Here is a 25,971-nt window from a genome sequence, read left to right as displayed (position 1 = left end):
TAATAAGCAAGCAAATGGCCTATTTCTGACAAGATCTGTGCTTTAACTGCAGTAACAGAAGTCTTTTGAGACGGCAGAAGTGAGAGGAGGTGGCCACTTCACTGGGATTCAGCAGGAGTGCTGCTCAGGGAGGACAAGGGCGTGTGTGCTGCTCGACCCTCATTTGTATCTCAGCGATCAAGTTACAAGTTATGACTTCTACATGCTCTGCCACATTTTCATATTACTACAGAACCCTTGAGTTCATTATTATTACTGTTGTATGAGTTATTCAATGTGAAAACTACTTTCTCTAAATCTTAAATTTCCCAAGGGATTAATAAGGTCAGAAGCACTAGATGCAAAATAATACTAAAATATACATGTCTTTCTGTTAAAACGAGGAGATCGGAGTGTCGGATCTGCTTTTTATTTATTTTATGCATGTAACTTACATTTTATTGTTCTTCCTGGTGAAGCTGGGTAGAACAGCTAGCATCATAAAAAAAGCACTACGCTTAAATAACCCTCTAGTTTTTAGGAAACTAGAAAGTAGAATTTAAAATCCATTCTAAAGAATTGATGCAGGTTGTGGAACTGTATAATTGTCAGGGTTTATTTTCTTGAATAATTCTTGTACAGTAGGTATCGTTCCTATTATAAACAATTCACGACAGTACTTAACAGCACATACATAAAACCTAACAATATATTTGTTACAGATTTTTTGTTGTTGTAACATTTACATGAAAGCAGGTAAAAAAAGGAAATCAAGTGCAGCTTGTCACACGCACTACTCTGACAATTAAAGTCTGTTTTATTTTTCAGAGGTCGACAGATGATAGCTGCCAAGTGTAATAATGCCTGCAATATTACTGGCTTTCTCTGCTCACACAAACCATCCATACTCTTCTATTGCTATTAAACAATGAGCTTACGTAAAGTTCAATGGATTTAAATAAAACCTAACATTTATCAAAATGACAAGAAACAAAAGGAGTAATTTTCCTGCCAAAGAACTGGAAAGCATCCATTTTGCTGCTTTTACATCTTACAAAGGCCTGTATAAATTGAATTTCATAATTTGATTTTCATTTCTATGCACCATTGTAGCCTGAAAAAATATTTCCAAAAATGTGAAATTTTAATATAAATGCCTATTCTTTATTTATATTGTATGTTAAGTCTTTATGGATTCTAAATAGCTGAGGATGTTCTAGTGAGCAGAGAAAAAACAAAGTCCTTACAGATATTCTGCATGCTTGTAACAATAAATTAAAGATAATCTGTATGCTAGTAATAATAAATTATCTCTGAATCCAATTCTGTTCCTTGTCTCTTGATAGATTATGGCTTGTGTTCTGTATTGATTTTACATTTACAATGAAGAGCCAAAAAGATTTACCTTATGTCTGTTTTCAACAATATGAAACATTAAACTTTTTAAACACACAGGATATTTCTGACCAGATGGGGACATTATGAAAACTAGGGGTTTATTCTTGTTTATTCTTAATGTATTTTATTATTGTGCTTTCATTTGATGCATTTCTGACTTAAAGGTCAAACAGTTTAACATTATTTCCTCCTACCCCACTATGAATAATGTTATGACCTTATAATATGATTTTTTTTTCAGGATAGTATGTAGTAATTACCACTTCAGCCTCATAGCTTCAGAGTCGGCATTTAAATCCCATCCTAGGCCAGAACTGTAATTTTTTCTTGCATTTCTGTTTTTCTTCAGGAATTTGTGTTTTGACCTAAAGTCCAAACATGTGCAAGTCAGGCTGAATTAAATCTCTAATGAGTGTCATTATGTGAATGAAATAGTGTCCTGTGATGATCTGGTGTCCCATCCAGAGTGGATTCCTGCCCTGTACCCAATGCTCTGACCCAGCAATTACTGTACCTTGTACTGGAATAAATGAGTTTGGAAAGTGAATGAATGAACCGCTCTATGGAGAGTTCTTAATTTCATAGGTTCTGAGCAAACCTCAAAACGAAACAAGAAAACAGGCGGATGTTCTGTGTATATGTACTGGAATATACAGTTTCTTTACCATTGTTTTCATCCTTGATTGGGAAGCAAAGAATATTCCTTGTCCGGAAACCAGTGCTGTCGTCCACACCACGATAAAACAACGGGTGTGAGTAGGCATCTTTAATGTTCAGGATCTTCCCTGTGGTTGCTACATGACCAGCAATACCTTGATCAGCTGGGATTCGAAACTCTTTCTTTAATGAAAATAAAAACATAAACATCAACATTAATGCACATTGAACGATCTTCACAAACACTTTATACATGCTGATGTATTACTTCGAGAAAAAAATGCCTTAGTAAGCCAGCAGGCAGTGCAAATGTTAGAGTGGTTATCTTACAAAATATATACTTCATTTCACTTGTTAAATAATCGTGATTAGTGTCTCTGTCTAATTTTAATGTTATCGTCAAGCTCTGTAAAAACATACGTCTGTCTGCACAGTACACTTTTGTAAGACAGTCAGTCAGCTAAAGTGATTGTGACGGGCAAAGCCCCATTAAGCACATTTAAACAACTGATGGCCAGTCAACTTTTAATTGAATTAATCCATTATTTTAGATTTTATTACATATATTGTCAAATTGAGTGATTTTCTCTTTGTATCTTATATCATTTCTCACTATTTAAAAGTGAAGCTGGCACCATGACATTATTAATTTTTTATTGCTGATTACAAGAGGGGAAGTGACTGTGTGGAAAAGAAAAAGGTTAGGCAAACTTATTTATATTATTAACAAGACCTTTGACAATTATTGATAGTGATAAGGAAATCTTTATTGTTTGCTCTTCATGCACTATGAAATCCAGTCTCATCTTTGCACAATCTCTTTAAGCCGGGGGGAGCAAGTTGGTCCTGGAGGGGTGCAATAGCTGCAGGTTTTTGTTCCAACCCAATTTCTTAATGACAAGTCAATTATTACAGATGAAGCACTTGTTGCCTAAATGCTTCATTTTAGTTGTCTCACATGTTAAGGTTCCCAACCTTAATTGCTTATTTTAATCTTAAACAGCTACTTTCACTACTTTTAAATGCTGCTTATTTGTGATAATATGCAAATGACAAAGGAATCAACAGCTCTCCTTCTAACTTGTTGCCATTTACTCTGTGTGTACTCACCATGAACTATCTGGTTTAAATCATTTCATTTTTTATGTTTCTGCTGCTGTATGCATCTAAATTTCCCCTTGGGATTAGTAAAGTCTATCTAATCTAATCTAATAAAATATTTAGGAGGAAACTGAAGAGAAAAAAGTCAAAGACTGAATTACTCGTCCATTTTAGGCCTCTGGATTATATCCTTAGGAAGAAAATAAGAATGGATATAAGAATGACCTAAAGTGGCAGAGTTAAAACATTAACAGGCCACGAAATTAAAGAACATGTTATTGGTAAGGACTGGTTTCTAATGAAGGAAATGGGTTGGAACAAAAACCTGCAGCCACTGTGGCCCTCCAAGACTGACGTTGCTCACCTTTGTGTACATGTTACTACTGTTAGCCATTGTAATTAGAAATAAAATAATTTTTGTGACAACCTAATAATAAACTCAAATGCTGTGTCCCACACAGGATAATTTAGCTTATCAGTAAATATCAGCAATCACTTTTCAGAGCTATACTTAAAAGAGTGTCCAACAGGTAAACTGTCACCAAGCATGCAATACTGTCATTATTGGATTTTGACAAAATTCTTATTAAATTATTTGAGTCCTTTGGAATGTTTACAGATACAATGCGATGTTTGTGTGATGCATGGTGATGATGAATTCAAACTGGACTAATCTGAGAGCTTAAACTCTCAATACTATTTCATACTCAAAGAAACAATAAACAGGGAAACTTCAGTGCTGCAGAAGCAGGAGTCACACTGCAACACAGCCAGATTCAAAAGTGGTGCTTCATAGCAAGAGAAGCAGCAGGACTCAGTCAGGTCATCTTTAAAATCAGTCCTAGGGTTTTTTGGCAGTTGACTTCCTGCACAAAATGGTGAAATCTGAAAGAAGCAAGTCTACAAAACGATATACAGAAAGAAGTGTCTCATGAAAAGTTTACTTCTCATAAAAGACTGGAGAACCAACAATTTCTTGTTTTCCTCAGTTTTACTTCCAAGCATAACTTTGAATAGTTGAGATTTCTCTTTGCTTCTGTCCCCTGGGGGACTGGAACTGCCAGGCCACATTAGTAGAAGTGGCATTAACAACAGATGTTTTATCTGAACAGCAAGGCTGCCCAGTGAGAAGGCTTGTGGTGCTGCACATCTCTGGGTCACCAAGACAAAGTGATCGCCCTTTTGCTCACAACACATTAATCACACATTACACTAATTTATTCAAGTCAAGACTAGAGTCTCTAAAATGAAAACTCTGCATATTTAAACTCTTTGGACTCACCATTGACATTTCCTGTACTAAACTTTCAATCATTTTACCTGCTATAAAAAGGGCATTCTTTATATTATTGAAGTGTGTTAGATTTCTTTATTTGAAACATTTGGGAATGAATTATAAAATGACCTACCTCATCATTAACTACACCTCCATCAAAGACTTTGGCAACCAGTTCACTGCTTGTTCTGTCCAATAGGAACACGGAGCAGCTGTTGACACACGAGTCACAAAACGTCAATGGCTGAATAGGAGATTCATACAAGATCAGTTCAAAGTCTTGCACATTAAACTCTGTATTAGAGACCTTTAAAACAAATCAAAATCCTTGGCACTGATGGTGGTAAATTGGTGGTATTGTTGATAACTTGTCAAGTCTGGGATACAGAATCTCTGATTTTAATAGAATATATGACCTAGTGGACCAATTCTGGTAGTATGTATTGCTTAAAAGAGGACTGCCATTTCACTAAATTGTTTCACTAAGTCACTGAAGTTTTGTTGAATATGCTGAATGACCTATTAAATTTCAGCCCCAAACATGATGGCTAATATTTCCATCAGGATTTTTTATAGTTGTTAGTGACGGATGCATTCAACGTGGAGGTGAGATTACATCAGGGATCGTCTCTGAGCCCTTTCTTACTTGTAATGGTGATGGACAAGTTGACAGATGAGATTAAAAAGGAGTCCTCCTAGATTATGATGTTTACTGATAATATTTTGATCTGTAGTGAGAGTAGGGAACAGGTCGAGGAGACCCTGGAGAAGTGGAGATATGGCCTACAGAGGAGAGGAATGAAGATCAGTATAAACAAGACAGAATACTTGTGTGTAAATAAGAGGGAGGTCAGAGGAATGGTGAGGATGTAGGGAGTAGTGTAGGCGAAGGTGGATGAGTTTAAATACTTGGGATCAACAGTACAGAGTCATGGGGATTGTGGAAGAGAGGTTTTTACAACTGAACACCAGCAAAACCAATGAGCTGGTGGTGGATTTTAGGAGGCCCAGGCCCCTCCTGGACCCCGTGATCATCAGAGGTGACTGTGTGCAGAGGGTACAGACCTATAAATACCTGGGAGTGCAGCTGGATGATAAATTGGACTGGACTGCCAATACTGATGCTCTGTAGCCGACAGACAGGACAGAGCCGACTATACTTCCTTAGAAGGCTGGCATCCTTCAACATCTGCAATAAGATGCTACAGATGTTCTACCAGACAGTTGTGGCGAGCGCCCTCTTCTATGCAGTAGTGTGCTGGGGAGGCAGCATAAAGAAGAGAGACGCCTTTATGCCTGGACAAACTGGTGAGGAAGGCAGGCTCTATTGTAGGCATGGAGCTGGATAGTTTGATATCTGTGGCAGAGCGACGGGCGCTGAGCAGGCTCCTGTCAATCATGGAGAATCCACTGCATCCACTAAACAGTGTCATCTCCAGACAGAAGAGCAGCTTCAGCGACAGACTGCTGTCAATGTCCTGCTCCACTGACAGACTGAGGAGATCTTTCCTCCCTCACACTATGCGACTCTTCAATTCCACCCGGGGGAGTAAACGTTAACATTATACAAAGTTATTGTCTGTCTGTATACCTGCATTGCTATCACTAAATAGAGAGTGCAGGCAGGGTGGAATGGGTGGAGAAGAGTGTCAGGAGTAATCTGTGACAGACGGGTATCAGGAAGAATGAAAGGGAAGGTCTACAGGACGGTGGTGAGACCAGCTATGTTATATGGATTGGAGACGGTGGCACTGACCAAGAAACAGGGGACAGAGCTGGAGGTGGCAGAGTTAAAGATGCTAAGATTTGAACTGGGTGTGATGAGAATGGATAGGATTAGGAATGAGAACATTAGAGGGTCAGCTCAGGATGAATGGTTGAGTCAGAGAGGCAAGATTGCGTTGGTTTGAACATGTGCAGAGGAGAGATGCTGGGTATATTGGGAAAAGGATGTTAAAGATAGATCTGCCAGGCAAGAGGAAAAGAGGAAGACCTAAGAGAAGGTTTATGGATGTATTGAGAGAGGACATGAAGGTGGTGGGTGTAACAGAACAAGATGCAGAGGACAGGAAGATATGGAAGAAGATGATCCGCTGTGGCAACCCCTAATGGGAGCAGCCGAAAGAAGATTTCATTGTGGGTAACAATAAGGATATGAATGTGTTAATCTGAATACTTTAAACATGTCATCCATCTACAGTATAGTAGTACTAGTGCTGCAGTGAGATGCCATGTCAGTACCAGAATGACAGGTAAAAAGGGGGCACTACAGAATGGGAGAATGAACTTATTACAAGTACATTAAAAGAGAATGACTACTGTTAAAGTAGAGTAGTTTACACGGTTGATCAGGACAAGTCTCTTACAGCTACAGATGCCTACATCTATGCCCACCAACATCGACAGCCACATGCTGGAGTCCATAGTCAATGGCTACACTTCTTCCATGTGTGGCACCTACTCACCTAGGCTCACCATCACAAAGCACTACAGAGGGTGGTAAAGTCAAACCAAAATATCTCCGGGACCCAACTCACTTCTGTTAGACGAAATGTTGTCTTATAGATTAAAGACTTCAGCCATCCTGCACATACAATATTCTCACTCCTCCATTAGCGCTCACACCATTAGATTCAGGGACAACCTTTATCCACAGACCATCAGGCTACTGAACAGTCACTCAATCTGACATTTGTATGAGTGTTTCTCATATGAGGGTAAATCAAAAAGTAAAGCAATTTGAAAATTACGTGTTAACTGCAACGGATAAAAGCCAATGCAATACAGCACACAGTTTATGGGTAGTTTGAACACATATAGTGCAGTGCCCTGCCATTAGTCTGGTTGAAGCCATGGTCAAATAAACATGGATGCTCTGCTGTGGGACTACATCAATGTTGAACAATGTGGCATATTGACATTTCTTTGGGCAAAGTGAGTGAAACCTGATGAAAATCAACAAAGGATGTTGTCTCAGCACGAAAGTGAAAACCGCATAACTCAATGAAAAGTTTATGAATGGGATGAAAGGTTTAAAGTGGGAAGAACAAGTGTAAACGACATGGTGAATGCCTTCATCAGAGAACATGAACAGATTACTTTGTCTGCTGTTGCTGCACATTTGAATATCAGCAAAGAATCTGAACTTGCCGTAGTGTATGATAACTTGGAACACAGTAATGTTTATTCAAGAGTACTCAGACAGCTTACTAATCTGCACCAGCCAACATCCTTTGAGGAATTTGTGCAGATTTCACTCCCTCCACCCAAAGAAATCTCATTACAATGCATTGTTAAACAATGGTGCAATCCTGTGGCAGATTGCCCCTGCTCATTTGACCTAACAGCAGAGTGCTGTGCTATGTGTGGTTGAAATTCCCATAAGCCATCATGAATGTATGGTATTACGTTAGCTTCTATCTATTATGATTACTGTGTAATTTTCAAATTTCCTTTACTTTTCGATTTACCCTCATATATATCAACTAAAGGATGAATTTAAAGCACGGTCTTGCATTCATTATCTGTCTTATTGGTTGTCTGTTTTATGTATTATACTACTAGTGCAAAAGAGAATCTGTTTGTGCCATATACTGTACATATAACAATAAGCTTGGCCTAAACAGCCTAAAAGTAATTATTCCTGTCATTCTAAATTATAACAATGTTAAAGTGGAATATAGCAAAATTGAATAGCAGTCCCCCAGTTTGACTGAAGGTAGCAAGAAGACCTATCACTGTGTATAAAGCTCCCTTTAACCCATTAGGGTGGACAAACTACCTGCAGGTTGTTTTTCCCTTCCAAGGTGAGCTAGAAATCCAGGTCTGTAAGGCTACCTCTGTAAGTTGGGGGGTGTGCTCTAGGAAGATGGCCTCCTGGTTTCCAAAGGGCTCAGGGAATGCACTTCCAATACAGCATTTATTGAGCTTAGAACAGGCAAAGTGAGTTGAGGAAAAGCTCGACGGGCATGAGGAAGAGAGGCAAGAAGATCAGAGGAAGACAGTGAGAGAAATGGCAGGTAGTGTGCTACTGTGGTGGGCACTCCAATTCACTGAGGGAGTACACCAACAGACAGAGTGACTATCTAGTTTCAGAAGGCCAAGAGGGCCTTAGGATTTGGTATTTTCTGTTGTTTATCTGATATTTAATTTACTCCTTCTGTTAACCCCTTCCATGCCTGTTTGTTTTTAACAAAAGGAACCTTTTTGTATCTTTGGTTTCACAGAATTCATTCTGGGTTTGGAATGGCTTGATATGTCCACTGTCTCCCAAAGCATGTTATGTTACTTGGAATATTTACACTGAAAGCACTAATTAATTCAGACCACTGTAAGGATCAATTCAGAGTCTATGGCAACTTAGCTTTCCATTAAAATAATGTTTGGCTTTGAGGCTCTGGGATTCTTATTTGACCTTTAAAATGAACAGCAAGATATAGCAAACAGGCTTATTTATACATCATTAAAATAAGATAAATGATTAAAAAGACTTACATTTCTGCATTACTAAGATTTCTGGCCTCTATAATTATCTCCTGAAGCAAGACAGACACATCATCTGCAAAATTTAAAAACATTTTGTTTTAGACAACTGCCAGTAATTTCTTTGGGTGAATGGCATGGTTCTATTTAAAACAATTACCAGTTATTTAAAAGTTATAAAACAAAAATTGGGAAAAATAGTAAAACAAGACTACATTGAACACTTGAGCATCTATTATGCAGTGCTAGATGTGTTCATTTAGAAGACATTTCAAGTAGTAAGAGTTTGCTTTATTTGGACTATGCTAATAAAAATGTAATTTTCATTGTGTAACCATTATGATGTGGGGGCTCTGAACACAGTTTTGCACATATTTTTCTCTTATATTTTCATTTTAATGACATTCATCTTTGCTTGCCTTTATGTACCTTACTTACCAAATATTCCTTATACATGTTTGTGCTTGGCAAATAAACTCGACTCCAAATTTGATTCGTATCTTTTAGTGTCATTTTCACGATGTTATTGCGCCCCCACTTCATTAACTGGTTTTAAGCAGTGCACATCCAGTTTGTATATAGATGGCTGTAGCTGTACTGTTGTTAGCAATGGCACCTTGTTGCTGCCCCACGGCCTTTGAAAACTATGCCAAGTGATGTCATTGAGCTGATGCCGTTTAAGATGGTGGCACACTATTTTCAGATTTGCTGCTAAAACCTCAATGCAATTAACAAGCGAATCTAAATGATTTAGGGGAATTAAAACTTTTCTTTGAGTTTAATTCCTGTTTGGCATTTTCAGTTTGGTTGCTAGTTGTTTCCGCTCGCCTCCTTACAGATACTTGCTTTTGATTTTTGACCTCATACCCTGATCGTGATGAAATTTTGCATTTTGATTTTTTTTCCCCATCATGGCAGTACAGTAACATAGACTCTCAGGAAGCACTCAAAAGGTTACTTGCATCTGTAAGCTTTGCCATTTTTTTATGAACTAATGCTCCTCCAAATTAATTAGAAAACACATGAGCTTACCACTTTGGCTGTCGAAGCAGCCATATGCATACTCATTTGCCAACAGAAACATTTTAGAAACAAATTGTTGTTACACTTAGTGCCTTCTGACAGCAGATTGGAAGTTACTGCATTTTAGTAAACCTATTTTCAGACTTGTTTTCTTAACATAGAACCTAAATCCCTAAAGTTACCATATATACATTCTTGTAGTTGGAGTGTCTGATAACAGACACCTTGAAACAAACAGAGAAGCACTGAACATGAAATGCAACCAAAGAAACCAAACTCATGCAAGTATGTGATCTGTTTTTCATTTAAAAAATAAAATGATGATTAAATTTTTTAAAAAATGCATACACATATTTTTCTCTAGTGTCACACATGTGTCATGAGAGGCAGCTAAAGGGTTCAAAAGAAGGTAATTCCATGCTGGACCAGGGGATGCACTAACGCTTTCTCTCTTGCTTCTGCAGACCAGCTACGGGAAATTCCCCCTTGGGCCTGATGACATCACTTCCAGTCCCAGTCCCAATGACATCACTTCCTCTGACAGGCTTTGTGAAGTCAAGCAAAATGACACCTTTTATTGGCTAACTAAAAAGATTATAATATGCAAGTTTTCAAGGCAACTCAGGCCCCTTCTTCAGGCAAGATGTCATTTTGCTTGACTTCTCACTGCATTCATAATAGCTAACACAGTACAACACCCTAGTACATCTGACAGGCTTTAAAAGACACCATTTTTGTGTTTGCAAGCCAGTTCTGTTTTGGACTCAGGTCTGTAAAGACCGATCATTATCGCTTTATTTTTGTCTTTTTCAGCCTACCTATCTTCAAGTATATGGGGTGGCTAACCCAAACCTTCTTGTGGTGTCTCTGGCTTCATTTCACACCAGGTATGATCCAACTTATTCAAAGGAGATACTAGATCACATAGTCATTTTAAAACCAATGGCTCTTTTCAACTTCAATAAACTACCTTAGTACAGTAAGAAATGAAGTGAACTGGCCTGTGAGTATAACATCTGGGAATTGGGGCTGAATTTAGCACAGCACTTCACTCCATTCCAGACACCGTAACCCTTCTCATGCACCCACAGGTTACTGACAGGCAATTTTGTTTAAATGTAAGACTTCAGCATTGTAGGGGAGTACAGGCTGATGAGCTGCTGACATTTTGTTAAGACAGGCAATTCACAGCATATCACCCATGCAATTAAAATAAAAAAACATACCTAAATGTGTAAAGAGGTTTTTGGCAACTTGAAGCAGGGCCTAAAATAAAAGAAATGGTATTGAGAAAAAAAATCATTTATCATTTTGTACAGTATACTAATATGTAAAGTTTTGTACAGTTGTGTTTAATAAATAAATAAGTAACATGGAAACTGCCATTGAGTGCTGGTTTCCTGGCAAGGAGAAGCTCTGGACGAAAGTGCACAGTCATTTTCTTTGTATGCTGCCTTGTATGGCTAGTACTGTACCTCCAAGCTGATTCATACAGTAAGTACTGAACTATGATATAATCATTTACATTTCATTTTTTTATGATTAGGGAGTATTTGTCTCATTATGAATTTTTTAAAATTATATATCTGATCATAGATTTTATTTAAATATGTGGCCAACACAGCACAATTTTAGAGAACAAAAAGCAGGTGAGAAAAACTGAGTTGTGTTTGCCATGCTGTTTTTCATTGTACTTTATAATGTACTTTAATTTAGACATTCCTACAAAATGCCCCATAATGCTGTTAACAAACATTGACTGATCATTGAGTGTCATGTCATTCTAACACTACTCAAATGAATCCTGACAGAACAGTCTATGGAGCTTGAAGTTTCTTCCCACCTTAATATGAGGTTTTCTCAAGTTACTCCAGTTTTCCTTCCACACTACAAAGATTTTTTTATGTTAATTGGGTTAATAATCATAACATTCTGAAGCCCACTTAATTCAGGTCAAAATAATGGTGGGGCAGAACTTATAACTCACCAGCAGCATCAAACACAGCATCAAGCACAATGGAAGGAACACATTTTGGGCAAGGTGTCAGTTCATTTTATGGCCCATTCACAAACATACAGACCCACGTTCACAAATCATCAATTATCATTATACGTATCTTTGCTAATCAACTCCTTGAAATTCCACATCCATACTCTGTCACCCTGTGGTTAAAGTCTTTCAGGGTAAAGGCAGAATGATGGGATATTAATAATAATAATAATAATTCTTTACATTTACATGGCACTTCTCTCATTACTCAAAGCACTGAAGTGTAGCACCCACCTGGATGATGTGATGGCAGCCATTTTGTGCCAATATGCTCACCATAGTTAGAGAGGTAGTTAGCCAATTAGAGACAAAGCAGTGATTTAGGGCCCCAGAATAACTAGAACATGTGGGGCAATTTTGACAGGATATCAGGATACGTCCTACACTTTACAAACGATGCCCAGGGATCTTTAATGACCACAGAGAGTCAGGAGTTTGGTTTAATGTCTCATCTGAAGGACAGCACCATTTTTACAGCACAGTGTCCCCATCACTGCAATTGGGACATTGGGATTCACATTCAGACCACAGGGTAGGTACCCCCTGCTGGTCTCACCAACACCTCTTCTAGCAGCAACACAAGCCCTCCTTGGTATTATTCTTCCAAGTGCTGGCTAGGCCCGAACATTCTTAACTTTAGATGGATTACCAATTCTGAAGTGTATGTGATATTGCATATTGCCTCTGGGATGAAGTGAACTGTAAGCCCAGAGGACATCTTTAACTTCCTGTTGTTGTGGACACCAAGGCTTATTCTGAGCACCATAAAAACTGACAGATGATACTCAAAAAAAAAACCAAAAATGTGGTTTGGGGTAGTAGGGGGTCAAAACTTCAAGACATTATGTAATAGTCAAAAGCAAAAAAAAAATCGAAACCAAAAGCACAATCCTTTCAATGGAGCCTACTTGGTAAAGAAGCTGACTACACTTACAGAATTGTCACACGTTTAACATCCACCAAGGGATAACACAGAGGGTGATTGCTGCCATATTTATGACGTCACTTCTGTGACTTCACCAGTGTGGTCATGAAACATTACACAACAACTTTGTGTAAAGAAAGAAAAAGAGCACAGGAAAGACTTTGAATTTTATCCAATCAAAGCCAAATAAAAAAATGGATATTAGAAACAGAATCCTCATGTTTCAAAACCTCAGAATGCACAAAACAAAATATATAAAAACGTCTAATATTACGTGTAAAGTCTGCAAAGTGTCTACAGGTTTGTAACAGGTATCTCTTTGATTTTTACTATTCACATTTATGTTTTTAGCTTCTTTCGCTATGTTAGTATGAAGACTTCAACATGTAATGAAGTTAAAATAGGAGATTAAATACAATAATGATAGGACAGCTCTTTTTTCAAATCAATGCAATAGAAGCTTTCAATTAAGCCATCTGCATGGAGAGTCATAATTTAAAGAAAACAAAGACTTTATTTTACAAAGGTGTTTTATTATTTATTTACCTGACATTCAAACTTCAACTTCTGTTCTTTCTGGAAAGCCAGTGTGCTGGTTAAGACAGTTGAAGTATAACAGAAGCAGTGTTGGATTTTGTGCTCATCTTCTTTTGTGTACCTGCACAAATAAGTAAAACACATGTTATAAATTAAAATACAAGGGCCTGCACTACTACCTCATAGCGTCTGAACCATAATTCCTTGCAGAGTTGCTGGCTATATGAACATTCACCCTAGAAACTTTGGTTTTCTCCTGTAGTCTTCAGACATGATGTTTGATGGACTGGTAACCCCAAACAGGCTTCACTACTGAGTGAGTGTGTCTGTTGCCATTGCTGCAGATGCTTTGGTTATCACCAGAGGTCATGTGTGACTTCAAATAGCACACGGTCTGCACACACATTTAAAAGTATGGTATTGCTAAACAGTCTGTCATGTCAGGAAAATGCTTTGTTTTCTATAGCTAAGCACTGCAAGATATCTCCTAATAGTGTATTGCCGGAATGCACTTGTAAGTAGGAGATAGCTGCACAAGACATGGTGGGCACTGCCAGAGGATGTGGAGGGTATGTGTGGTGTGTTTAGACTCTGTCACCACCAGAAATGGCAGTGGGCACACAAACACCTGCCGTGGTCTTGGGAAAACAAAGGGGGAGTGTGCCAAGCTATGCCCAGCACAGGTGAGCTTCCTACTAACATGTCCAACTGATATCAGCACAGAAGAGCTTCCCAGAGACCGTAAGTGGGAGACCATTTGCAAAGTTGTTTAAAGCAGATTCAAGATGGTTAAGTGCTAGACACCCAGGGCAGGAAACCATAAAGAATGGGTTCACATTATTATAGGCACAAACAGGCAATGTTACACAATCTTCATTCTACCCTCATTCCAGGACTGTGTATTTGATAAACTGACAAAGAAAAATGGAGCAGCAGGGTGGCAAAGGATTAGTGTTACAGCCTCATAGCTCCATCGAGAAGGTTTTCATTACCACCCAAGTGATCATCTGCATGAAGTGTTTAGCTAATCTCCACTTTGGTTTTCTCCCATTATGCCCATTTTTACCCACATTCCAAATATATGAATTGCCACCTGTTGTGAATGAATGTGTGACTAACAGTTTCTTGCTTTATGTCCAATGCTGTCAGGAACAGTTTCAGGTTCCTTGATCTCATACTGAGTTAAGTAAATAGACAGATGTCTGGATATTCTCTTTGGAAGTACCTCATAGGACTAAAAGTTCTCATCCACACTTAAGAACTTAAGAATAACTGTTAAATTAAGTTAACAATGCACAGATAAAAGAGTAAAATACAATACATTAAGATAAAATTTGTTTTTGTTAAGCACTCTTTACTGAGTGCAGACGCAGAGCACCGTGACACACTTCTCAGGTAAAACGCTAGTAGAGATTATATGAGATTAAATACAATTATATTTAAACATATAAAGAAACAAATAGTTACCTCAGAAGGAAAAACATAACCTGAAATCAGAAACTATATTCAGAAATACAGATCTAAAATGACAACTATTAAAACAAATTGAAAAAAAAACTACTAAAAAGTGAGTCCCAAAGCCAAAAACAGTAAGCTAAACAAGACTTAAGTATAACGCTGCTGGAAACGGACAAAACTCATGCAACACCTTGACAGTCCCTTCCTTCTCTTCTGCTTTGTGTTTAGGAAAGGTGTATTACTGCCTCCTGCCATACTGGAGTGGGAGGTTGATATTGCAAAGTCAGATTCTACTCCCAAACTTGTTTTAACTAAAAATTTAATTATAGTGCAACATATCTAATCAGGCCATTCCTTTACTCCTAAAATATTTCTCTCCTCTCAATACTTTTGCAGTTCCCATTATACTGTTAAATGTACTTACACATTCTATGCAGGATTTAGGACAAACTATTATCACATGGTGCACTGTTTTGGATGCTTCATAAAGCTAACAATACCATTATCATCATAAGAGCCAAAGTTTAATTTACATCAGTATGCCCAAGCCACAGCCTTGCCAACCACATTTCCTCCTTTCTGTTTCTACAAACCAGATGCTTCTTTTGCATTGACTCACATAATACCATCTATGCCATGTACTTTCATCCCATAACCTTTTGCCATTTCTTACACTCATCTATCCTCAAAACATACTTGACTGTGTTCTTTGCCATATTAAACACTGTATCAACCTCTGGCCTTTAAATTGCTTTTTTAGCAATACCAGCCTTTTCATTGCATAAAATAGTACCATGAGTATGTATCCAACAAGATCAAACCAGAATACAATACACTGCAAACCATACAAGACAGAAGAATCATTCATTAGTGATTCACACTGACAGCAAAAACTCCCAAGCCTTTAACGACCCCATAAATATGTCTCAGGATGATTGTCACAATCAGCAGCCTGCCTGAATTTTTGGTGGCAGCTGGAGGTCCCACCCCCTTGGGATCAGTTCCTGAAGGAAAAATTGGAAAAGGAATAACAACAATTAAAAGACACATAGAAGAAAGGAAACAAAAAGGGTAGAACCATAAATGAGCGGAAATTCAAGAAGCTAGTCTGTATTGCCACTATTTAATTGTATGCAGTTTTTATTAGTAGCAATGGCCATATTTCATAACTGAAACTTATTGGGTGGAAGAAAAACTTGTGGCTCTGAGCTGGTATCTGTAAGGTTGCTGGTTCAAATTCCATTACTACCAAAAGGGAGTGTACTCCGTTGGGCCCTTGAGTAAGGCCCTTAACCTGAAAATTGCTCCAGTATTTCTACTATTCTATTTTCTATACTATTTGTACTATTTGTTATTTCTACTAAAGGTACAGGGTGGTGCAGGGAAATGGGAAACTTTCAATTGACGTTCAATGCATGAATAAACACATTAAAAATACATTTAATGATGAAAAGTATTGTACAGGATATGCAATTAATGATGGTAATCAATATTCATTCAGTATTCATTTTATGTTTTGAAGAAAACAACATTCTGACAGCCTGTTGTGGAAATTCTGCATTGCTCGACGTAACATGTCAAGAGGAATGCCAGCGATTTCCTCTTCAATCCTCCTTTTTAGTTCAGCAATTGTTGCAGGATATGTGCAGTACACTTGGCTTTTAAGATGTCCCCACAGAAAAAAAATCACAAACAGTGAGATCTGGGGATCTCAGAGGCCATAGAATGTCACCATTGCGTGAAATGATGCACCTTCCAAACAATCGTCGAATAGCTGCCATCGATTTTCGGCCAGTACTTGAAGTGGCTCCATCTGGGGACTTCTTATTTAAGGCTGAACCCGTTTCTTCAGAATTACGCACCAACATTGTAATCATATGAGCAGACAGGGCACAATTGTGATGTCCTAAATGGTAATGACGCCAAAATTCCCTTTCTACAGCAGTCACACTATCAGCATTCTTATAAAAGGCTTTCATGGCAAATGCTCGTTGCACACCACTCCATTGCTTCATTATAACGAATGGCAAGGGGTTCTAAATGAGGTTGCATTGGTCCCAAACAACTGCTGGCGACCCTGGTTCCAAAATTCCCAGTTTCCCTGCACCACTCTGTATAAAGCTTAGCAGCAAGATAACAGCTGGAGATGGTAAAATGGATAAAATATTTTGAAAAGGAAACAGCAGATTAGCGGTAGGCTGGCAACCTGCCTGGGGTTTGGTTCCTGCCTTGTGCCCTGTGTTGGCTGGGTTTGGTTCCAGCAGACCCCCATGACCCTGTGTTAGGATATAGCGGGTTGGATAATGGATGGATGGATGGAACAGCAGATTATCTCAATTATTATTTTCTGAAGCTTTTATCTGTGAGAAAGTCAGTGACAACAGGTAATATCTGAGCAATGCTCAATGACTTTGAGATAATAGAGAGCAAAATGTTACAAGGATTAAGAAGACTCCAAATAATCGGAACTCTACTTGAGCTACCTGAAATTATTACATATACAAATATTTCAGATGTTATCTTTCAGAAATCAGTGCCAAATGGAGAAATTCCAAAGGAACAGAAGCTGGCAATGCCAATAAAAAGGTGATTGGGCAGAAGGTGATTAATATAAGCCAGCTAGCTTAATGTGTATCACAGGCTAATTTACAAAAACACGAGGCACAATGGATAAATGGGCGCACTGCCGTGCAGAGATGGTTCTGCAGTCTCATTCTAAGAAAGTCAGGGTTCGTGTCCTATGTCCTCCCTGCGTGGAGTTTACATGTTCTGGTCGGGTTCTCTGGTTTCCTCCCACTGTCCAAAGACATGCATGTTAGGTGAATTAATGATGCTAAACTGACCCTAGTGTGTGTTTGCTGTGTGTATGCATGTGTATTCACCCTACAATGGACTGGCTCCCTGTCCAAGGTTTGTTTCTCCCTTGCATCCTATGCTAGCTTGGATAGACTCCAGCAGACCCCTGTGACCCTGTTCAGGTCTAAGTGGGTTAGAAAATGATATGACATGACAAACAAGCACATATACAGCAAAGATATCCTAGCAAACAGTCAAGATGATTAGTAATGTTTTAGCAAACAATCATGGGGGAAAAACTGTGTTTCACAACTGGTGTGTTGTGAGGAAACTAGAAAAGTATTTTCTTATACTACAGCATGCTAAATGACATAACTTGACTTATAAAAAGTTTTGGATGATGCACTCCATGGCAAATTTAGGGAATTAGGGAACACACTGCAGTTTAATGACGGGCAGACAAATGAGGGATTGCCCCCAGTAACTTGCCTGTCTGGATTGGTGGCAGAGGTTGGTGTTCATGTATGTGTAAGTGGAATAAGAGAAAGGCTGTGGTACCAAGAGTGGAAGCCAACATTTTTCCCTCAGCATGTTAGAGAGCAGCAAATGGGCAAAACCTGGAACTGTTGGCTTCCTACTCAGAGCAGATGGCAGCTAACTTTCTATACTAAGTATGGCAAGTCTTTTCAGAGAGTCAAACCATGAAGGATTGGCAGCAGGGAGGGAAAACCCTGCAGATTTCCATGGGGCTGCAGACAAGTGGGGCCCTGATACCAAAATGTGTAAGGAGACTTGAAGTTGACTTTAAAGATCCCTTATGGCTTTGGGATAGAGGGCTGCTGGAGGGCTACATACACAGGAGGCCAAACAGTTAGGGTGGGCTGTGCTTGACTCACAAAGCGACTCTGTGGCTTGAATAAGATGTCACAAATATAAATGTGCTTCCCGACAGATATAATAATAATAATAATAATTCTTTGCATTTATATAGCGCTTTTGTCACTACTCAAAGCGCTCAATATAATTGGATATGGAACAGAGGAAGAAGCTCCCTGCTAAGAGGATGGTCAAAGAACATTAAGACCTAAAGAGGAAAGGTTATCCTAACAAAGATAATTATTACTTTATGTTTTTGTTTTTCCCACTGTGACTTCTCACACATTTTTTTTTTTGCTACCAAAAGCCTTTTATTAGTCCAAAAGATCAGGATACAATACTCTACAACTGCTTAAATGTTTTTTGCTACATTCAGGGTACAGACAGGTTAACTGACTTGGTCAGGGTCACACAGTCAGTCAAAGGCAAGTCCATAGGTTTATAAAATATTGTACACTGTACTTTTATTGCTGCATAAAATAAATAATTGTTATGAGATAATGCATCAGTCTTCTGTCTCACTGAAAAATGTGTAGCATACATTAATAGCAATTTTTACCTGTCAACTGCAACATTAATTTCCAGAGGATGCCATTTGATTAATTACTATCATATATTTCAGAATGAGTGTGTAGAAGCACAACACAGTGTGACAGATGCCATAAGCACAGAAATGAAGAACAAGAATATGAAATGACGGCTTCAGGGAGGCTTTGCTTATGTGACAGCATTTTCCCCTGCTTTCTGTCATTTCTTTTATAGGCACCAAGCTGCGCAGTGGTCCGGTGGGAGCCAACTAAGAAAAAACTGTAAGAAGCCAAAACATGACAGCACACAAGCATGCAGTAAGCCACCTTCAGCTTACTGAGTACAACAACAAATTAAAATGAATTTGTTTATGACAGCATATTGGCTGGGTCATTTCCTAAAATTGATTTCATAAACCTAAATATAATGCAAAAGATAACTGAAACAAGCTAAATAATGTAATTATATACAAGGAAAAATGATGTGTTTGTATTAAAATTAAGTTAGCCTATTGATTGGTGTAAAAATGTTTAATAGGTACTGAGTTTAATACAGTAAGTGGCCATCATTCATTTATTAATTCATAAATCAATCTGTTTAATCCATTTCAAGGATGTAGGGATAGATAGATAGATAGATAGATAGATAGATAGATAGATAGATAGATAGATAGATAGATAGATAGATAGATAGATAGATAGATAGATAGATAGATAGAATTACTAAAAAAAATTTAAAACATCTGTATTGGAAGTCACAGTGAGGCATTATGCAGACGTATTGCTGTTGTTATAAAGGAACCCCTGTAGTGTTTCTTCGACACACTTCCGCTGAATAATTGGTGGTCTGAATGTCCTCAGTGTTAGTGTGTCAGAGAGACGATGTGTAGCATAGTTCATAATGGCACTCAGTCTTGTTTTAATCCTCTCCTTCGCTATCACCTCCAGGGGTCTAGACTGAGTCCCATTGCTCAGTCTGCTTGTTGATTAGGTTGGCCTTTTTTGAAGATAGCAGTCCAGCACTCCACAGTATAGCAATAACAGCACTGCAGAATAAGTAAAGGATGTCACTACCCACATTAAAGGAACATCGTACCCTAAGGAAAAAAGAGAGCCTGCTCTGCCCTTTGCTATATGGTAGAAATCTCTTTTAAAAAATAAGTAATATGTTGTTCATAATTAAGCAGTTAAAATTCATCATTATTCATATTACAAGAGATTTGGTTAGGTACCTGCTTAGATCAGAATATTATTTTCAAAGAAAACAGAGAGCCACATGTACATTGTGTAAATGAACATGCTAGTAGTTGACTATGCAAAAGCAATGGAAAATCTGGTGATCTTATGAATGACAATGGGACTCTACCAGCACTAGTCCTTCTTAATATTATAAGGTGCCTTGGGAAACCTACTTGTGTGGTGTCTAGAACGTCAATGGAAGCTCAAAGTCTTGAATGGATTAAGAAAATGTAGCTTCAAAAAATCAGTGGGCAGACACCCACCCCACCCCACCCATTACCCAACCCGCTATATCCTATGTACAGGGTCACGGGGGTCTGTTGGAGCCAATCCCAGCCAACACAGGGCGCAAGGCAGGAAACAAACCCCAGGCAGGGCGCCAGCCCACCACAGGGCACGCACACACACACCAAGCACACACTAGGGACAATTTAGAATCGCCAGTCCACCTAACCTGCATGTCTTTGGACTGTGGGAGGAAACCGGAGTACCTGGAGGAAACCCACGCGGACACGGGGAGAACATGCAAACTCCACGCAGGAAGGACCGTGGGCAGACACTCCAACAGCAAATGTCTGTGTGTATGTCTATTTATCTGTGTGTCCATCTAGTTGCTATGTCTCTGTTATTTGTCATTTAGACAAAAGATTTATAAAAACAGAGGTAGTGCTTCTTTTGGAAAGCTTCTTTTGGAAAGAACAAGGCAGTGCACTTTATTATTACATTCACTAGAAAATACATTTGAATAGATGGTGCACTGAAGACTTAGATATTAGCCCATTTTAGATGTGTAGCATAGCTAGTCTATATACTGTACCTGTTGTGATAGATTGAAGATCTCCGTGACCCCTTGAACCCTCAGACTAGACGTCAGACACCAGGTAAAAGTCCAAATAATGATTTATTAATAATAATAATTGTGCACAAAGCACCCTCCTCTCCACAATACTCAATAATAATAATAACAATAAACAATAATCCTCCACACTCCCAGACGCGTTGCCACCCTTCCACCCAGCTCAGCTCAACGTCTGGGATTTCCCATAGTCCTTTTATAGTCCTTGATCCGGAAGTGTTTCGCCCTCTCTGTCCACGTGACTAGGAACACTTCCGGGTCATATAAAAACTCTTCTTCACCCCGGAGGCACGTCGTTTCCTGTCATGTGATCATGACGCACTTCCGGGTTATAGGGCACGTAAGAGTCCGACAGCCTCCCTACAGCGACTCCTGGTGGCCCCCATGGTATCCAGCAGGGCTGTGCATATAAACTACAGAGTCCATGATGTCCTGCTGGAATTCGGGGCACGTCCACGCTGCTGGGAGAGCTCCTCCTGGCGGCCTGGGGGTGAGGGACGGAGTAGAAAGCCGGCAATCCTTCACACTGTATATAAAATGCTAATCTCTGTCCGTCTGTCACACAATTACTTTCAAACTAATGGGGCTAGAATCTTGATCTTAGTATCAATCAAAAGTTTATAGGCTGATATGTTCTGGAAATTCATTCAATTTTAGGTAGTGGCAACCTGGTGGGCACTTTACTGCATAAAAGTTTATTATAATTAAAGCCCTGGTCACACAAGCATATCAATCCCCCAGGACACAGTACACACATGTTCTGAATTCATAAACAAGTGGAAGTTCTTACATTTCTAAACAATGGGTATAGGGTTTACTGACGTTTATATGTAGCCTTTTGTAGCATTTTGTTTTAGGACAACAGGTCTGCGTGTTTCACTAATGTTAAATAAAACGTTTCAACTATAATGGGCATTAGGACTTTCATTGAAGGTGGGTGCTCTGGAAGTAATATCTGCACTCCTCCAGTCTGATATATGACAGCAAGGAGCCTCCATACCTTATGAATGGTTCTCTCCTGCTCATTATGGCCACTGTAGGGAAACCTGGCACCACTATGGGGTGTTCTAACCAGCTGGCTTCAAGATTTCTGGAGGCCTGTCCTAACGCTGGAAGTGGTTAAGGAAAAAAAACCCTGCAAGCGATCTCCGTAATAACAAACCATAATAACAACAACAAGACTCTAATCTGTGCAATTTGAGCTTGTTCAAGCAGATAATGTGAAGGCTACGAATTTAAAAAATAACAAGCGAGAAATAACAAAAAACTCTCCTGCTCCACCTTGTTACCTAGTCTCTGAGGAGTAGGATAATTGTAACTCATTTAATTTTATAGCACTGATTGCTCCCAATGGTGGTACCATCTAAACATGGAGGGATAGCTCTCTGGAGATTATATGCAGAATAGTTCTTTTGAGAATTGCTCTGGTGGCAGTGGAGAGTTTTTGTCTCCCGACGCGGTCTTTGAGTTTGCTGCCCCCAGCTTAGAAAATAAAACATAATGCATATAATACAAAAAATGAAAATTTTACCTACATTCTAAATTATTAATTACAATTACAGTTTTAATTACAATCCAAAATGTATACTCTACATCTATTCAAACAATTCAATACTACTCTTCTTGCTTTTATGTTGGGAAAATCGTTGATGACATTATCAAAGTCAATTTTGTTTGTCAGTTGTTGCTCTATGCAAAGTATAGCAAAGTTTCTGAAATGTACTCATTGTAGATCTTAAATAATTTTTTTATAAGTTTCATTTTGCAGAAATCTCTCACTGGGGGTAGCAACAGTATTAGCAATTGTGAAGAAAATTCACAGAAATATTACGATATTTCGGACTAAATACTGAACCACAGATGCACCTTGACATACCAGTAAGATCCGTGTGTCATCATTAATTTTGCTTGGCCAAAGACCAGTATCTTTTAAGTTAACAGCAGGAAGTTTTTGTTTGTCATACATTGCATTGCTTGAAGATGAAGAACTACTAGAGGATGAAGATGGCTTTAATTCGGAAACTTCTTCACGTGCAGTAGAAGTAGTTTCTTTACGAATGAGGTATTTCAATAGTGTCCCTTCATTCTTTTTTAATACTTCTTCCTTCTGCTCTTTCTTTTTTCTTAAAGTGGCACTACTCTCTTTTGTTCACTTCATCTTAAAATTGAGAGAATGATTAAATATTAAAAATGAGAATGAAGGGTTCGTCCTTTTCAGTCGGAGTAAGTCGGCGAACTGGTCACAATTTGCATTTGTAAAATATAACTTTAGAACATATGTATTTGTAACAGTTTTTAAAAATTAAAAATTGCATAATTTTTCATAGATAACACATATTAGCTTGCCAAAACCCTATCATACAAAATTTTCTAAAAAGTCTAGTACTAAAGTTTATTAAAAAGTGCTGCCCAGGTCAGACCACCCCCTATGCCCTCCTAGCTATGCTAGTGTGTTTCAAATCTGATGAATGTTTTCTACTCAAAAAGAGATCATTGGGCAGAGAGAGATATCCACAGTTTAAAGTTCTTGGAATGTTGACCTGAAGTTTTTTGTGGGTTTAATGTAAGCCTTGGTTTAGTTTTGGTTTGCTGTGATTAATTGGGTGTTTTTTATTTTTTATTATTGTGATTGATCTTCACAGATTTTACCAGGTAAATACCTGATGACATTTCTGATCTTTTAATCTTTTTATATATAAACGTCTACGCATGGAAGTGTATGTGTCTGTCCGGCCTGGAAATGAGAGGTGGAGTCAGGATAAGGGCTCTGCTTCCGAGGAAACAGAAAACTTGCTTAGCCGCTAATAACACAAGCGATGCGAGCACGTCAGAAAAGCGAAACCTCAGAAGAAAGACAAAGTCATTTAGCCGATAAAATTGGTAAAATGGTATCCCTTTTACTTTTCCTCCCGCTGCTAATGCAGAAGCGATGTGAGCACATCGGCAGAATTAATCCTCCTAGGCGAGAGATACCCAGAGTACTTTCTTTCAATTACCTGACATCTATACATTTCAGTTTTTTTTCTGACGATTTCAATAGTTTCTAGGACCCCGGGCTTTTTACAGCACAGGCTTACACAGCTACTAAGAATACAATTGTCCAACTGAGACATAATGCATACACTGAAAAGGCACTCTCTACTATTCATAAGTGATATTGGGATAAAGCAGGGCCAGCTGAAGGGTACATTGTGCCCCTAGGTAGAGTGGGTTGAAGTGCCCAAAAATAGACATCCAACAGAGATGTCTCTTTTAGACCCACGCTGTGTCGGATCTAAAACTCAAATCAACGAAGTGATAGGAGTGATAAAGAGGGTTACGTAAATAAATAAATAAATAAATAAATAAATAAATAAAGTGAACACATCAGAGATCTGGAATGACAGGTATGTATCTATTTTAGCATGGCAGGGTATTGGTGTGTTAGCTGTCTTTTTTCTGTTTTTTTATTATTTTGATTTTCACTTGATATATGATTTCATACATTTTAGCTGTTTGCATAGGAGCCTGCTGTGTGTATTCTTGGAATATTCTGAAAGATGATAGACAAAAACAAGTTCACTGTAAGTCTCAAATGACTAAATGGAATAAAATAAGATCCTTCCTTGCTGTATTCCCTTAAAGGAGTTTTGAGAAAACGGCTTGTATATGTGTATTGTAGTCTGGCTGGAAAGACAGCTGGCAACAAAGCCCTAACTGTATAAGTGAATGATTGCCATCTTTGACCAGCTAGACCTCCTCTAATAAGAAAAAAATATTAAAAAGAATTCATTGTTATGGTTAATTTATTTTACGAGTAGTAGAAAGTATAAAACACAAACATTGTAAGTATGACAGGCAACTCAAGCCTTCCTACAGTACAAAATCAGATTGCAAATTCGGGAATGCACCAAAGCAACAGGGCAAACATTCACGGATGCAAAATGTTCTGCACAAAACAACAACATCAACAAAGTGATAACCAAATAGAAAAAATAAAAGATTTCTAGAAAACCAAATATAGAAAGATAATCAGAATTATGAAAAAGAAATTTAATTCACAGACAATTCTGACACTATTAGAATGAGGGAGACCAATTATTTTTAATAAATACCCATTAAATGCTGTAATTTTTAAGGGGCATAGAAGTGGCAGCATAGCCTTAGGGAATGGAATATAATTATACAGAAATCCCCATTCCACAGCAGGCTGTAACGTTACATTGTACGTGGCCCTATACTTCATAAGAAGATGGACAGACTAGATGGGGTTTGTTTGGCCCTTTAAACAGAAGAGGGGGCTCAAGACTACAACAGCATCTGGGGCCACTAGACAGGGATGTTAAAAGAGGGCTCCAATGGGGAATCCCCAACCTTGGGAGTTATACAAGAGATTATTCTAGAAATGGTCTCCAACTCCAGGATAGAGAATCACAGCTAGAGGTATGGCAGGTGAGACAGAGACACACACACGCAGAAAGTGGAAAACGGGCAGCCACCTCACTACACAGGCAACTGATCAATTGTGTGGGAACTCCAAGCTTGGCATTAAGGTTCATGATTTCTGTTTATTTCTGTGTATTTCTGTTGCTAGTTTAGTTAATTTCCCTCTCATGATTTGACGATGCGGGTCCTGCTCCAAGCTCCCTCTTCTCTTCTGGGTGCCCTTGAACCCAACACCGCCGGTAATGTAACTGGATGAACTGGCAGATGGGGACAAACCACTCTTGGAGTAAGGGGAAGGTGCAAAGTGCAAAAGTGCTTTTATTAAAAACAATAAAAAAAAATCAAAACAGTGTCCAAAGTGCAGTG

The 25,971-nt window shown here is 38.5% G+C and overlaps 1 protein-coding gene across 2 annotated transcripts in view; it reads right to left on the bottom strand.

Moving 5' to 3' along the window:
• The window catches only part of LOC114649974 (cGMP-dependent 3',5'-cyclic phosphodiesterase), a 736,214-nt gene that overhangs the window by 51,240 nt on the left and 659,003 nt on the right, over positions 1 to 25,971 (bottom strand). For both annotated transcript variants that reach the window (XM_051926538.1, XM_051926540.1), the window contains exons 14-18: positions 13,438 to 13,549; positions 11,143 to 11,182; positions 8,906 to 8,969; positions 4,545 to 4,623; positions 2,043 to 2,217 (exon numbers count right to left, since the gene is read on the bottom strand). In XM_051926538.1, coding sequence (XP_051782498.1) covers positions 2,043 to 2,217; positions 4,545 to 4,623; positions 8,906 to 8,969; positions 11,143 to 11,182; positions 13,438 to 13,549 — 470 coding nt within the window. The remainder of the gene's footprint in view (positions 1 to 2,042; positions 2,218 to 4,544; positions 4,624 to 8,905; positions 8,970 to 11,142; positions 11,183 to 13,437; positions 13,550 to 25,971) is intronic.

The sequence above is a fragment of the Erpetoichthys calabaricus genome, chromosome 4 (assembly GCF_900747795.2).
Source record: "Erpetoichthys calabaricus chromosome 4, fErpCal1.3, whole genome shotgun sequence".
Taxonomy (NCBI): Eukaryota; Metazoa; Chordata; class Cladistia; order Polypteriformes; family Polypteridae; genus Erpetoichthys; species Erpetoichthys calabaricus.
Note: the sequence above shows the minus strand (reverse complement) of the source record. Positions and strands in the feature narration are given on the sequence as shown.